This window comes from Bacidia gigantensis, assembly GCF_019456465.1.
Source record: "Bacidia gigantensis strain McMullin 20006 chromosome Unknown contig_278, whole genome shotgun sequence".
In the NCBI taxonomy this organism is placed as follows: domain Eukaryota; kingdom Fungi; phylum Ascomycota; class Lecanoromycetes; order Lecanorales; family Ramalinaceae; genus Bacidia; species Bacidia gigantensis.
In genome coordinates, this window is record NW_025408606.1 from 443,349 (window position 1) to 458,502 (window position 15,154).

Genomic DNA, 15,154 nt, shown 5'->3' on the forward strand with positions numbered 1-15,154 from the left:
TGCGCCGAGATGGGAGGTAGGGAATCCAGTGCGTTTTGAAGCTCTGATCGCGATTTCCGCTCCGGGGCAGTCCCTCGGGTTCTCAGCCCCTGGAGTTGTGGATTAGGAAAGGCAAGCAGCCCACTCCGCACTCTGAAATAGAATACCTGAAGTAAATTACAGAGGCCGCCCGCAATTTCCATACGTTACCAAAAGTTGGCATGCCTCCTTGGCATCTTCATTAAACTTTACTGCAGATACGTCAACGTCTCACGCAAGTAATCATCACAAAAGGCTACAGGACATGTCAGGAGCAGGGGTGAGAGACAAGAATTCATGCCTGGATCCTTCCACGATGCTGATTGCCTCTGCTTTCCCAGGATCGGGAGGCTGTCTTCCCCACCAGACAATCTCTAGGTGCTATGAAAAGCAAGCTCAAAGGCGCAGAAACCGGCCACAGTTTATTGAAGAGAAAGAGTGAGGCACTTACAAAGTAAGATGCCTGAGCTACTCAGTGCTCATGGGTTTGACTAATAATCGCTTAGGCGCTTTCGAGGTTCACGCAATGCAGCTGCACGTTAAATCTCTTGCTGATTCGAAAGGTAGAGATCACAAGACGGATCGATGAGGCGAAGAGGAAGATGGGACGTGTCATGCAAATCGCCGCATTCTCTTTAGCAGAGGTTACATACGCCGTGGGTGGCGATATCGCTTATCAGGTACAAGAGTCGGCCAAGCAAGCGCGCTTCCGGGTGAGAACGAAGCAAGAGAACGTTTCAGGGGTTTTCATACCTGCATTCGAAAGCTATACGAAAGATGAAAATAATGACTTCAGCCTGACTGGTTTGGGGAAAGGGGGTCAGCAGGTGCAAAGATGCAGGGAAACATATGCGCGCGCAGTGGAGACCTTGGTGGAGCTTGCAAGCTTACAGGTACATGCCAAAGGGAATGGGGGTAAAGATGACCTCTGCTAACTTTAAGATAGACCGCGTTTGTAATACTTGACGAGGTCATCAAGGTAGTGAACAGAAGGGTCAATGCGATTGAGCATGTCATCATCCCACGTACAGAAAATACCATCAGCTATATCAATTCTGAGCTGGACGAGATGGACCGAGAGGAGTTCTATCGACTGAAAAAGGTCAAGAATAACAAGCAACGTGACGCCGCCAGAGCGGAAGAACAGAACAATAAGCAGGCTTCGAGTGACAAGGAGAACGAAGAATCACCATCCGACATCCTCGGCGAACAAGAAGATCCAGATGTCATTTTTTAAGCAATGTTCAGGACATTGGAGGCCTTGTCCCCGCGAGCAATAGGCGCGCAAGGGGGCCATCACTATGCTTCAGGCAAAGAATTTTCATTTGCCAGCCTTGGAGTCAGCTGCTCTTGACTATTGTCGCTGGTACACGACCTTGACAGGCTTAGATTCGTCGCCAAGGGTCATACCGGCCGTGCTCTCCTTCGCATTTATAGCGCCTGCTTCAGCTTCATATTCCACGAAGGCGATGCCTTTTCGTCCGGGTACCAAGCGCACTTCTTTGAAACCATCAAATCTGCCAAAGATTGTTGTGAGACCTTCGACGCCATACTCGTCCGGTAAATTCTGCACGAAGAGAATCTTGTTTGGAGGGAGATATTCCTCTGGGATCACAGGTCCTGCCGCTGGATTTGACGATTTAAGTCCGGCACCCTTCACAGCTTTTGAGGGTCTAGAAGTGGCGGCGTCTGGCACAGCTGGCGGACGTTTGAGCTTTTTGGCGGCTTCTGCAGCCTCAGCAGCTTGTTTTCGTTCTAAGCCAGTCAGTCACTCAGTCATATACCATTAGGCCCAAGGCATCAAGTACCCTTCTCTGCAAGTCTTTTTCGCTTATGAGCCTCGAAATCTTCGTCTGTGCCTTCTCTTTGGACTGTAGCATCACTCTTGCTTTTAGCAAAGTCTAAAGCCATAGGCTTATCGAAAAGTTCGAAACCCTGTACCTCTTCGATTGCATTTTTGGCGGCATCTACATCATCAAATACAACGAAGGCTTGACCTTTGGCTCTAAGATTCTTCTTTGCCACGACATCGATCACGTTGCCGTATTCCGAGAAGATTTCTGTGAGGGTTTCTTTGAGCTGATCAATCTTAATACGCTCATAGAGATTTTTGACCTGACAGACGTTAGTGGAGGGGATGCCAAACCACATGTGCTACTTACGTAGACCCTATTCGTAATTAGCCATTTACAATTTGAGTCATCTGTACTGACACGTACGTAGTGTTTGGGGGGTTGAAAGTAGCCTGCTGTAGCGGAATGGCCGCCATGGCTTCAGGAGGAATATGCAGTGAGGTTCAAATTGTAGAGCCTGTCTGAGCACTGAGCACATAGAAGGGTTGACTGGGGTACCGGCCAAAACCAGGGACCGGACGGTTTCAAATATATGCAGCCAGTATGTAGCGTGCGCTGTAATCTGCCCCTAAAAGCGGGAGTCTTAAGCGAAAAATCTTTAAAAGTCTTTAGGCCATGGAAACCGCGTATTTTGAATCCTGGACGCCCTAAAATATACGTATTTTGAGAACCGTCCGGTCCCTGGTTTTGGCCGGTACCCCAGTCAACCCTTCTATCCTTTCTGGTAATTTACACAAGGCCTAAAAGTATAATACCGCCGTAAAACACAAGAAGGAATCTTTTCAGCCCGCGATAAATGTTTTAATCCTGCAACTCAAGCCATGCAAAACCTTGGGTCACTGCCAGAGATGTAGGTCAAGGTTGTGGTCAATCTTAGAGTTCTGAGGTGTTCTATGTGGCAATATGTTCTTACACGTCAAGTACGGCTTTTTCATACGATCAAAATGGACAATCCCATAATCCTGAACACCCAGGAGGCGACGTTGCGAAGGCTCTTGCTTGATGTCGCAAATCATGCTCATGTGACCGATAACTGCGAGCGACCTGTTTTACGCTTTGCAGGTGGTTGGGTGCGGGACAAATTGCTGGGATCGACTAGCCCTGATATAGATGTTGGCATAGACAACATGACGGGTGCTCGATTCGGCGAATGCTTAGAACGGTATCTCAAGCACCATGCTCATGCCGAATATCCTGCCGATGTAAAATTGGCCAAGATTAAAGCAAACCCAGAGAAATCGAAGCATCTTGAGACTGCACACACCAAGCTTCTCGGTCTGGAAGTCGATCTTGTCAATCTTCGCAAAGAGACTTACACTCAAGACAGTCGTAACCCGATTGTAGAATTCGGGTCGCCGAATGAAGATGCTCTTCGCCGTGATGCCACTATCAACGCGCTCTTCTACAATCTTTCCACTGAAATGGTAGAAGACTTCACCAAGCGAGGCATTCAGGATCTGAGGTCTAAGTTGATAAAGACCCCACTTTCACCTCTTGAGACTTTCAAAGATGATCCGCTTAGAATACTGCGAGCGATACGCTTCGCTAGTAGACTGAGATTTCAGATAGACCCTGGTGATAAGCAAGCCATGACCAATCATACAATCAAAGAGGCATTAATAGCTAAGATTACTCGGGAGAGAGTTGGTATCGAAGTCATGAAAATGTTGAAAGGTAAGTCCTTTTTTAAAGACATATCAAAATGCTCATGAATTCATAGGCCCTAATGCTCAGGTGGCGCTGGCACTGCTCGACGGTCTCAGTCTCTACAATTCGGTCTTCACCACCACGGATTATGGCCCTGTAGAGACTAGCGGCTGGTCACGGGCATATCTGACATTGCATTATATTTCCGAGGCTGACGATTTGGACGAGAAGCATCTTTCGGCTAAGATCATTAAGAAATTGCTGCTTCGTGATGCTGATGATACGTACCTCGCCTGGACAATGACATGCTTTATTCCATGGGGGCGCATTGCCCCAAGGAATACCCTAGGATCAACGACCAAGCGAGTGCCGAGTCCAGCGAGTCTTGCCGCGAAAGACGGCATCAAGGCCGACAACAGAATTACTAAACTGATCGATGACGCTGTCTTCCATCTGCAAGATATTATCGCACAGAGAAGTACCAACGTGCAGGACGAAACGCTAACGACATCGCCTCTGAAGCGAAAATTCAGCACTAACCTTCGCGTTAGTCAGGGCCAAGCTATCAGAAGATGGGGCGGCCAATGGCGGGCTTGTGTTATCTTCAGCCTGATGACTGAATGTTCGGAGTTGCCAAGCGATCAAGACGTACAGTTACTGCTTCGTCAGTACGCTGCCTGGCTCGAAAAGCTACAGACTCTCGATTTACTAGACGTGGACCAGTTGAAGCCTTTAGCTAGCGGAGACCAGATTGCCGCTGTGTTTCCAAGGGCGAAAAAGGGATCTTGGATGAAAAAAGCCCTAGATATAGTAGTAGAGTGGCAGCTTCGTAATCCTGGGGCCACTGATGTGGAACAAGCAATTGAGGAGGTAAAGCATCGAGCTAGAGAGCTCTTCCCTCCGTAAAGACTCTGACAAGACATTGGAGGACCAACGATAGATGGCAAGAGAGAATTGTCAGGATTGATGTAGAGCTTAAGAATCGTGAAAGTAACGTCGAAGACGTAGATCTACGAAATTAAGATACAAAATGATCTGGAGTCCGAAAGGGTTCGTTGTGTCATGCCCCTTTACCAGTCGGAATATATTACACTGCAATTGTTGACGATAGACCTCAACCTCCCGGTCTATCCTTCCACTAATGGCCACTTTTTTGCTGAATTCAATCAGAGAAAGATGATGAAGGGTTAGGTGGATAAGACCAGATCCATTCTCAGATCAATTTTCTGTTCCAGGCTTCACGCTTCCGGACTTAGATCTATGACTATGGATATCAACTCCTTCCGTCAAGCAGCGCGATCATACATCAACAGTATCTCTTTAGGACAGCCGCTAGACGATAGAAGAGTTTTGCAACTCACATACCCTGGAGAAATCGAGCTGCCAGGCCTTGCAAAGATCCTTGCTCTTGAACAGCCCCCGGGAAATCAGCAGGAACTATTGGAGAACGTATTGATACTAGAAGACTTCATCAAGTATACAATACGCCCTGCAGGCAGCGACCCTGTGGAAACGAGTACTGAAGTCATCAAATACTTAGTAAATAATTCATTGCCACGATCGGGTTTTCTAGACCCTTTGCCGTATAGCCAAGGTATCTGGGAACTGGTTGCAAGCCTAAATTGACTAATTCCTAAGAAGCATACTAGACGAAGAGTTGCACCTGACAGAAAAGGACATCGCTTGGTTCTATGTATTGAGTTACAGGACTTTTCTGTGTTTGAAACACTTTCAGCCTCCATCGCTCGACGCCGAGGATAATACTTTAATCTTACGCGTCGGTTTCCTAGCTTCATACACAGATCTGAATGACCCTTGGACTTCTGCTATTCTTCACAAGAAGTCAACCGAGCTTCTCAAAGACTCGTTTCAATTTTACACAAGCAAAGCATGGAAAAACCTGCTCACCGGGTTGTTGGAGGTAAAAGTCAAGCCAGCATTTGCAGTCAAGAACCACCCCAAAATCACAAAATCAGCCCGTAAAGTCATAGGTATGGGCGAAACAAGGGCCACATTAGCTGGCGAAGATATCATGATAAAGCCATGGAAATTCGACGAGGTTTTCGTTCCAACGATTCTGCGATGGGTTTTGCTTCAGCTCGAGCAAGTAGATGTAAGTGAGATAAGATACGGTATTCTAAGTACAACGTTGAGTCATCGTAGACTACATTCATCGAGGCCGTCTGGCCGCTCATTGTTCCCCCAATACTCACCTTGATCGACGACACGTCGATCAAGTACAAGATTGCCGGTTGCAGCGATCTCGCAGTACTTCTACAAATGAGACCCTTTGCAATGCTTAATCGTACTGGACTAGGTGAAGTTTTCGAAGATGCCGTTATGCCTTGTCTCATGTATTTGCCAACTTTAGAGAAGGAGGTAGACTCTGTTGCCCTTCTAAAAGAGGCTTACCCTGCTATCATTCGATTAGGTTGTGAGCGCTTCCCCACGACTGAGCATCAAGACTTACGAATGCGCTCCTTAGACAGGATCATGCGATATGGCATTCTGAAGGGTTATGCGCATGCTGGGGAATACGCGAGAATTGCAGAGGTCCTGATCACGCAGGTCATCGAGCTTGTGAAGCAGATGGGCATACATGTAGTCCGACACGCAAAGGTACTGCCTTTCATCTCAAGTTGAACCGATCTCGGACTCACACTTGCCACTAGCATCTGCTTTCCTTATATTCAACAATTTTGGCGAGCCCATTTGTGACATCCGACATAAGCCTACTGTCAATGACACTAAAGGCGCTTCAGAGCACATTGACCTTCGTTTGGCCTCGAATGGCGTATTATAGAGTGAACGTTTTAGAATCCTTGGTACTTTGCTGGCTTAGAGTTCGAGGCGATGAAGCATCATTCGCGCACAGCAAGCCGATTCACAACGAGATCAAGGCTACCCTTTCTCTAGTCGCGGCTTTGATGCCGAAAGACGTAGATTTTTTCTCAGAGTTCAGAGAGCTAGTACAGAGTGATCCTAGACTGGAGGAACTGTTAATAGACGATGGCTGGCGAGATTCATGGTAGGCAGGCGAGGACTTGAAGGGTGGATCAAGGACAGAATGTCCGGGGCGCCCTCGGCAAAGTGGATCGTTCCAAGTTTTCATATTGACGATCATACTATGTCTAAGTAAAATTTGGCCAGCCTTTAGGATGACCCTCAGCGGCTACAATTTTAGACGGCGGAAATTCTAAGGCTCGAGACGCTGCTTGAAGAGCGACTTACCCTTCACCCACTGACGATACGCTTTGTAGCGTTTCTTTGTTGAGTCTGACTCTGCAACCGTCAAAGGATTGTCTCCGATATCTAGGAACTCGGTGAAGTCCGCTAGGTCGTCGTCTGAAGTAGATAGACTAGCGACAGCGTCGGAAGTGACGCTCTTAACATAATTTACCAGCTCTGCGCTCGGATCGGGCGGTATGTCTGTAGACACGACCAGAGCCAGGTTCAGTGGATGGTCGATGTAACGTTGATATTCACGAGCCTCTGCCGAAGTAACGGAGGGGTTCAATGAATTTGTAAAGAACTGCTGGAGTGTCCACTGTGTAATCGCGGCTTTGTCTTTGAACGTCTTCTTCTCCTTAGGAGTGTTAAGTACCTCGGACACTTTTGCGTCGGCGCTAAGGGGACCCTTGAGTATGCTTTGATATCCTCGAGGCGGCGCAAGCTGGGTGCGCAGCCATCCAGGCAATGCATCGCTTTCAGAACGCGTCCCATCTAGTGCCAATTGTTCCGATTTGTCTTTCGAGGCCTCGTTCTGAGGATCTACAATCTTCACCTCCTTTCTTGGATGTCCCTTGTCTGGTGTTTGTTGGTCGTGGCCGTCTCTGACCCGAAAAGGACTGAGATCATATTTGCCCTCTTGAGTCGACTTGAAGGGTACGTATCTCAAGGTAGAATTCATTTTGAACGAAAATATTTTTGTAAAGGATGACAATGCGAGAGGACGATAGTACTCGAGCCAATAGTCATCGAAAAAATTCAAAGACTTTCGGCCAAGTATGTTCGAACCATGTGCGATGTCAGGTATACGCTGTGGATCAAGATGTTCTGGCGAATACCATTGAGAATATCGCTTGGGTGTGTGAGCTATCCAGCTCCGTGGATGTGCATGATGGAGATAGTAGTCTGTGGATAGATCCCATAACATTGGTTGGCCTTGAACATAGATGTAATTTCCAAGAAATAGGTTATACGCCTCCTGACGTTGTTTGTCGAGGAATGAGTTGTTGTAGTATCGCTTGAAGCTTTCCACCATATCTCGTGAGTGACTCGTCCACTGATTTATTTTCCTGTAGGTCTCCATCGTATTGACCAGATGCGAACCACCATATTGGATCGCGATGGTGTCCCCATGGTCATGGTACATGTGCGTGAAGAGATTGACAGCGTCGGTGTCGTAGTCGATGGAATCCTGATCAATGATACCCAAAGCATGCAGCTGATGGCCAAGGGCCCTTTTGCCTATCACAAACTGAGCTGCATTGGTGCGGTCTAAACAGTCAATGCAATTCGTTCTGACCACGCCGTTTTGCAGTCTGAAGGTGCCAGACTCGGGCCAACCGTTTTGAAAGAAGCCTGTGGTTTCTACTGCATCCTCAGCAATCGATTCCAAGGTACCAATGACATCCTGGTCGCGACTCTTCGAAGCACGACTCATATCCCATGCTCGATATTTAATTTTCTTGGCGAGGGGGAGGAACTGATTGAGATAGGTGATGGCACAAGTATATTCCTTTAACAGGATTGACTCACGAGGTGTTCGCTCGCGAGCTTTGACTAAGTTCAGTACATATATTTGAGATCCGTATCTGTCAAAGAGATTGTCAAAATGTAGGGCAGCCGCAGTGTAAAAGGGGTCAACAAGGTTCAAATCGATGCCAGGCTTTGGCGAAACTCCCGAGTTGTCCTGCGTCCAGTAAAGAGGGATGCTTCCCCGATGCTGTACGTAAGAAGTATAATGTGGGTTGCCAAAGAGAATCGGACCAGGGGCGTGAAACGAAGTTGTAAGCATCTCCGAAACTATTTGTTCGGTCTCCACGTCGTTTGCAACATAGCCTAGATCGTTCGCCCCTCGCTTCAAGAATCGGGCTCCAGCAAAGAACCTTGAGCGTCTTGCGATGATAGCAACATGCACAGTGCGACCATAGATTGATAATGTCGCTTGATCCACAAATCCGTGGATGAGAGGGACACACCAATCATAAGTATTCCTCAACGCTTGCTCCGCCGGGGCAAGAAGGTGATGGTTCCACACGAACATAGAATTGAAGGACACAGATGAAGTCGTCGCCTGACCTTTGTGTAACGAAAGCCTTTCACGTAGGATATTGACCTGCAACGTACGAGTAATATCGTACGAGTAACTAAAATAAAAAGATCTAGAGAGATCGAGATTGTTCAGAACGCTGACGAACCGACCTTCCTCGGGATCAAAGTTCTTGAAGCGCGAAGATGAAGGCATATTCAATGATATAAGCTCTGTTCCATCAACTTGGTAGATGTAGTGGCCGCCTATGACAGCCACTTGACTCCTCTTAGTGATAAGAAGCATGTAAAACGCGCTTGTGAATCTTATGAACCCCAGTAACCCCCATGTGCTACATTTCAGCTTCAAACCCCCAGATACCTTATTGCCGTCATCGACAGCGTTCAAGAGCTGGTTCATCTCCTTCTTTGTATAGACAATGTCGTCTTCCGTAACACTCAGGTCTTCCGAGTCTGTTGTCCGGTCTATCTTCAATATTCTGAACCTCTTATCCTGGATATCGCCCCCCACGAAATAAAACCTTGTGGTTGTCTCGTAGAGAGAGAATCGATGCATTTTGCAGATGCCTTCCTCGCCAACTTTTCGATATTGGGCACCTCTGTTGCGTTGTCCCGTTGAGGTTGGGCTAGTACTCCTTGGAAATGACGTAGGTGTGGTGAGCTCCTCATCTTCCTCGTCAACTCTCAAGTGTCTTGCATCTTGCTTCGGGATAGTTGGGGAGCTGTTTGAAAGTCTTGGGAAAGATGCAGTTCCGATAGGTCCAGCATCCTCATTGCTTCCGGGCTTCGTTTCGAACGATCTACTTGGACTATCATGCTCCAGTGTTACGTCAGACCTTTGTCCGTGGTTTGCATGTTGAGCAGACATAACCGCTTCATTCTCCACGGATATCTTGGTTTTGATGACATGAAAACAGCATCCACCTCAGGATCCTTAAGCTGAGTATGCAATCAATCGAGCGCTACCTCGACGAAAATGATTGCAACTTGAACAACGGCCTTCAAACAGAGGGCCCCAACGCGAAGAGAAATGAGACGCACTTCAATTGTACGTCCTTGGAGTCGGAAGATGGAGTTGGCAAGGCTATAGCCTGAGTATACAGACCCCCGGCTCCGTAGGGGCCTCCCCGAAGGGGGTCTAAGCACGATTTTTGCCCACTAGCTTATTTTTGGTATAATAACCTAGTATAAGGACTATCACCCTACTTAGCACTAATAAGTTTTATAAAGCTAAGTATTTAAATAGCGGAATATATATAAAATAACTTATTATTACTATTATTTAAGTTTATATATTATTATTACTATATTATTATATAATTATTTAATAATAAATAATTTTATATTTATATTATTAAGTAAACTTTTAACTATATGTTATACTCCTAGCTTATAGACCTTTTTTTAAACTTAATATTATAAAATATTTTTAATATTATTTTTATTATCTTTTAAATAAATTAAAAAATATATAATAAATTAGAAAATAAATAAAATAATATTATTTTTCTTATTTAACTATTTAACTCTATATAATTTCTTATATAAATATAAAAAATAGGTAATACTAAGTCCTAAATATTTATATTATAATATATTATTAAATTAGATTTATAAGTTTAATAATAAGTTTTTTAAAAGTTTAATATATAAGCTTAATAAAAGAAAAATAAACTTTATAAATAGAAAATAAGACTAAGTTATTATATTCAATTATTATAATTAAAAAGTAAATATTATAAAAAAAATAATTATTAAAATAGTAAAAAAAAAACTATTTTTTTAAAAAATTTATATTTAAAAAAGAGTACTTTAATATATAAAATATAATTAAATTAAATTAAGTATTAATTAAATATAAACTAGATTTATATAATCTTCTTTAGTACTTATTAAAGCCTTTAAACTAAAGTATTTTTTAAAAATAAAATTTAAAAATTAATTTAATAAGTAATATTATTACTATACTTAGATTCTTTTATTATTAATAATATATAATAATAAGTAATATTATATAAATAAGGCTTAGTATTTACTTATATTTTAATATAATAAAAAATTATATATTAAAGGTTTTATATATTTATAATCTTTATATTAATAAAGTTTTTTTATAAAGTATTTTAAAATAATATTTTAATAAAAATAAAAATATAATTTAAAAACTTAGTTAAAAACTAACTATTATTCTATAATATAATTATTATAAATAAATATAAATAATATAAAAGTAATATATTATAACCTTATATAATAAATATAATTAAATAACTATTATAAGATAAAGACTATAGCTATACTACTTTAAGTTATAAGAAAGAATAATTAAAAGTAGAAAAAGATAGCTAAAGTACTTAAATATACTTAAATCTTAAAAATATTAAATAACTTTTAAATTAAATAAGTTTAAAATAATTAAAAGTTTAATATTATTAAGTAAATTAAGTAAAATTATATATATAGAACCTTTTATTCCTTTCTTTAAATTAATTTTTTTATATTTAATATAAGTTTTATTCTTTATTATAAAATTTAAAATAATTAAAACTTAATTTTATTTTATTACTTTATTTTTATTTATCTTTTAACTATTATTTATATTCTAGAAGAACTAACTTATTATTATAATTCTAGTATTTAAACTAATAAGTAATATTAGCTAATTTAATTATAAGTATATAAGTTAGTTTTCCTAGAATATAAATAATAGTTAAAAAATAAATAAAGGTAAAATAGTAAAATAAAATTAAATTATAATTATTTTAAATTTTATAATAAAGAATAAAACTTATATTAAATATAAAGAAATTTATTTAAAAAAAGGATAAATAGTTCTATATATATAATTTTATTTAATTTATTTAATAATATTTAACTTTTAATTATTTTAAGTTTATTTAATTTAAAGGTTACTTAGTACTTTTAATACTTAAGTATATTTAAGTACTTTAGCTATCTTTTCCTTCTTTTAATTATTATTCCTTATAACCTAGTATAGTTATAATTTCTATTTTATAATAGTTATCTAGTTATATTTATTATATAAGATTATAATACTTATATACTTATAGTTAAATTACTTAATATTATTTACTTATTTAAATATTAGGGTTATAATATATTAAATACTCTTAAGATAAATATAATTAAATTTATAATAAGTAGATAATATCCTTAGTAAAAGTAAGTAATATATTAACTAATTACTATTAAAAAGAATAAAACTAAACCTTTAAAACTTAACCTCTTTTATAAAGAAAATAATAAGCTTAATAACTAGTTATTTTAATTAAATTTCTATTTTAAATTAATATTTAATATAAAAGATAAAGTACTATTATAAATTAATTTAGAGTTTAAGAAATATATAAATAAAACTTTTAATATAAAAATTTATAAATAAATTAAAAACTATTTTAAATTTAAAAAATAAATTTAATAAATATTTAAACTTATTAAGAAAGAATAATATATTAAATTAATAATATATTAACTATAATAAATTAAAAGAGTAGCTAATTATATATCTATTTTCTAATATTATAATAATAATAATAAAATAGAATAATAAAGCTTAAATATCTATATTTAAATAAGAATTAAAGGATAATATTTAAAATAAACTTATATACTATAATAAAGAAATTAAAAATATTAATAATTTTATAAAAATAGTAATTAAACTTAATAATAAATTATATTAATAATATATAAAGTAGAATAAGAAATAAAAATAATATATAGAATAAATAATTATAATAAGATATAGTAATAATATAATAAAATATTAAAAATATTATAACTATAGAGTAAGATAGCTAAAAAGTATTAATTTATAAAGTAACTTTATAAAGCTAAATATATTAATACTATAATATAATAATAAAAGTAATTATAAAAAGCTTAAATAAAGAGAATATTATAAATATAATAAAATAAAATATATTATATATAATTATTAGTTAAAGAACTAAGTATAAAAATAATTAAATATTTTATAAAAACTTTTATTATTATATTTATTATTAGTTACTAATTAAGAAGCTAAAAGCTTAATAAGTAATATAAGTTTAAATATATTATCTTTTATAATAATAAATAATAATATTTAAAAATAAATATTAATTAAATATAAAAAATAAAAAAAATTAATATATTAAATAATACTTTATAAAATATAGAAAAAATATTTAAATTATTTAAAATAAACTTTAATAATATAATAAAATAATTAAAATAAAAATAATAAATATATAAATAATATAATTATAAATAAAAATACTTTAAAAATAAATTATAGAATTTTTTTAATAAATTAAAATAATATAGAAATATAAAATTAAAAAATAATAATAAATAACTTTTTAAATAAATAATATTATATATATATTAGAGAATAAAATCTTTAAAATAGTAATATAATAAATTATTTATTAAAAACTTTATAAAAAAACTATATAAACTAATTATATAATTAATTAATATATATTTTATTTAATTAATAAATATAAAAATAAATAATATAAATTATATTACTAGTTTTTAATAAAAGAATTAAAAAGTAAAATATACTTAATATATATTTTATAAAAAGAAGACTAGCCTTTAATATAATAAAAAAACTTTATTAATAGATAGTAATTATAAGTAGAAAATAAAGAACTAGTAATTGTTAATTATTATTATATTATATATTAAAAATAAGTTTTATAAAATACTTTAAGTCTATATATTATATACTATATATTACTTATATATTAGTTACCTCCTCTTTTTATATATTACTACTCTTATATAGCTTACGTTAAAATATTAATAGATAATATATTATAAGTATATATATATTTATATATAATAATTATTTATAAAGAATTATAAGTAAAAAATTATTAATAATAATTATAACTAATATTATATAATTAATAAGTAATATATTATAAATATATATATATTTATATATAATAATTATTTATAAAGAACTATAAATAAGAAATTATTAATAATAGTTATAGCTAATATTATATAATTAATAAGTAATATATTATAAGTATATATATTATATATTTAAATTAAGGCTAAAGGAAAGATAATAAGCTATTAATATAAAAAGGCATAATTAGGAATTATTAAATTAATAATTAATATATTATTAATAGTATTAAAGAATTATATTTTATTAAGAATTATAGAAGGGGAACTATTAAATTAACTACTAATATAGTACTTAAGAAAGCAAAGAAGAATCTTAAAATAATAAAGATATATTATTAATAGAAAAGGGAATTATTAAGTTATTAGTAACTAAAGAGGAATCTTAAAACAATAGAGATATATTATTAATAGAAAAGGGAATTATTAAGTTGTTAACAACATATTGCTAATAGATATATTTATATTAAATATATTTATATTAAGCTAATTCTATTTTTTATTCTTCTTCTTTAGTAATTTCTTTACTTCCTTAGTTTAGCTAAATATTTTCGCTTTCTAGTAGCTTACTAGTATTACTTTAGTTACTAACCTAATCCTTAAAGGATTATATAATAATTCTATTATCTATATAGATAATAATATAATAATATAATTTAAATATAATTATTTTAATAGTATTAACTATTTTAATAAAATAATTATTTAAAGCTATTAATATTTTCTTTACTTAATTATAATTTATATAGCTTTTTTTTAGTAGTTTAAATATAAATCTTAAAATTATTTTATTATTATAATATATTTTTTCTAATATTTAGGTTATCTTTACTTATTTCTTTTTAGCTACTAGTATTAATATATTTATATTTTTTACTTTTACTTTAAGTTAACTAACTTATTTATTTAAATCTATTTAGCTTCTAATAATATAATAATATAAATAAGTATTTTCTAAGATTCTTTATTAAATACTATAAAGTTATTATTTTTATATTTTTTATCTTTATTACTTTTTTAATTTATATTTAAGTAATTTACTATATTTAATATAAAAGTATACTTTAAAACTAATTATTTTAAAATAGCTTAAGGCTATTATATACTTTTTCTTATATAAATATTATAATTAAAATTATCTTCTATAACTATAGAAAATATCTTATTTATTATTAATTTAAAAAAGAAATTATCCTTTTTTTAAACTCTTCCTTTTATTACTTTTATACTAGATTATTAAAGATAAATTTATTTTATCTTTTAAGTTATTACTTAAAATAAATAATAATATCTTCTTTTAAAATTAATTATTATTTATTTTATATAATTAGATTTAGATTTACTAATTATTATAATAAATCCCTTCTAAAAAGTAACTAAGCTAAAGGCTAAATTTATATAAATATTTTTATTTTTATTTTATTTAATTTTTC

At 34.9% G+C, this 15,154-nt stretch overlaps 5 protein-coding genes across 5 annotated transcripts; 3 read left to right on the plus strand and 2 right to left on the minus strand.

The window, feature by feature from the left end:
* Positions 1 to 401: 401 nt before the first annotated feature.
* On the plus strand, positions 402 to 1,255 carry VMA8 (H(+)-transporting V1 sector ATPase subunit D; the record flags this gene model as incomplete). Its single annotated transcript, XM_044816097.1, has 4 exons — positions 402 to 472; positions 525 to 535; positions 586 to 911; positions 965 to 1,255. 4 exons carry the CDS (start codon positions 402 to 404, stop codon positions 1,253 to 1,255), a joined length of 699 nt encoding a protein of 232 aa, XP_044666737.1.
* Positions 1,256 to 1,372: 117 nt separating this feature from the next.
* Positions 1,373 to 2,287, minus strand: KY384_007607 (uncharacterized protein; the record flags this gene model as incomplete). The annotated part of the gene is made up of 3 exons (XM_044816098.1): positions 1,373 to 1,773; positions 1,827 to 2,133; positions 2,234 to 2,287. 3 exons carry the CDS (start codon positions 2,285 to 2,287, stop codon positions 1,373 to 1,375), a joined length of 762 nt encoding a protein of 253 aa, XP_044666738.1.
* A 528-nt stretch (positions 2,288 to 2,815) lies between these two features.
* KY384_007608 (uncharacterized protein) lies at positions 2,816 to 4,424 on the plus strand (the record flags this gene model as incomplete). Its single annotated transcript, XM_044816099.1, has 2 exons — positions 2,816 to 3,545; positions 3,592 to 4,424. 2 exons carry the CDS (start codon positions 2,816 to 2,818, stop codon positions 4,422 to 4,424), a joined length of 1,563 nt encoding a protein of 520 aa, XP_044666739.1.
* A 360-nt stretch (positions 4,425 to 4,784) lies between these two features.
* KY384_007609 (uncharacterized protein) lies at positions 4,785 to 6,550 on the plus strand (the record flags this gene model as incomplete). The annotated part of the gene is made up of 4 exons (XM_044816100.1): positions 4,785 to 5,112; positions 5,168 to 5,631; positions 5,682 to 6,137; positions 6,281 to 6,550. 4 exons carry the CDS (start codon positions 4,785 to 4,787, stop codon positions 6,548 to 6,550), a joined length of 1,518 nt encoding a protein of 505 aa, XP_044666740.1.
* A 164-nt stretch (positions 6,551 to 6,714) lies between these two features.
* KY384_007610 (uncharacterized protein) lies at positions 6,715 to 9,660 on the minus strand (the record flags this gene model as incomplete). Its single annotated transcript, XM_044816101.1, has 1 exon — positions 6,715 to 9,660. The coding sequence occupies one exon, from the start codon at positions 9,658 to 9,660 to the stop codon at positions 6,715 to 6,717; it is 2,946 nt and encodes a 981-aa protein (XP_044666741.1).
* Between the last annotated feature and the right edge of the window lie 5,494 nt (positions 9,661 to 15,154).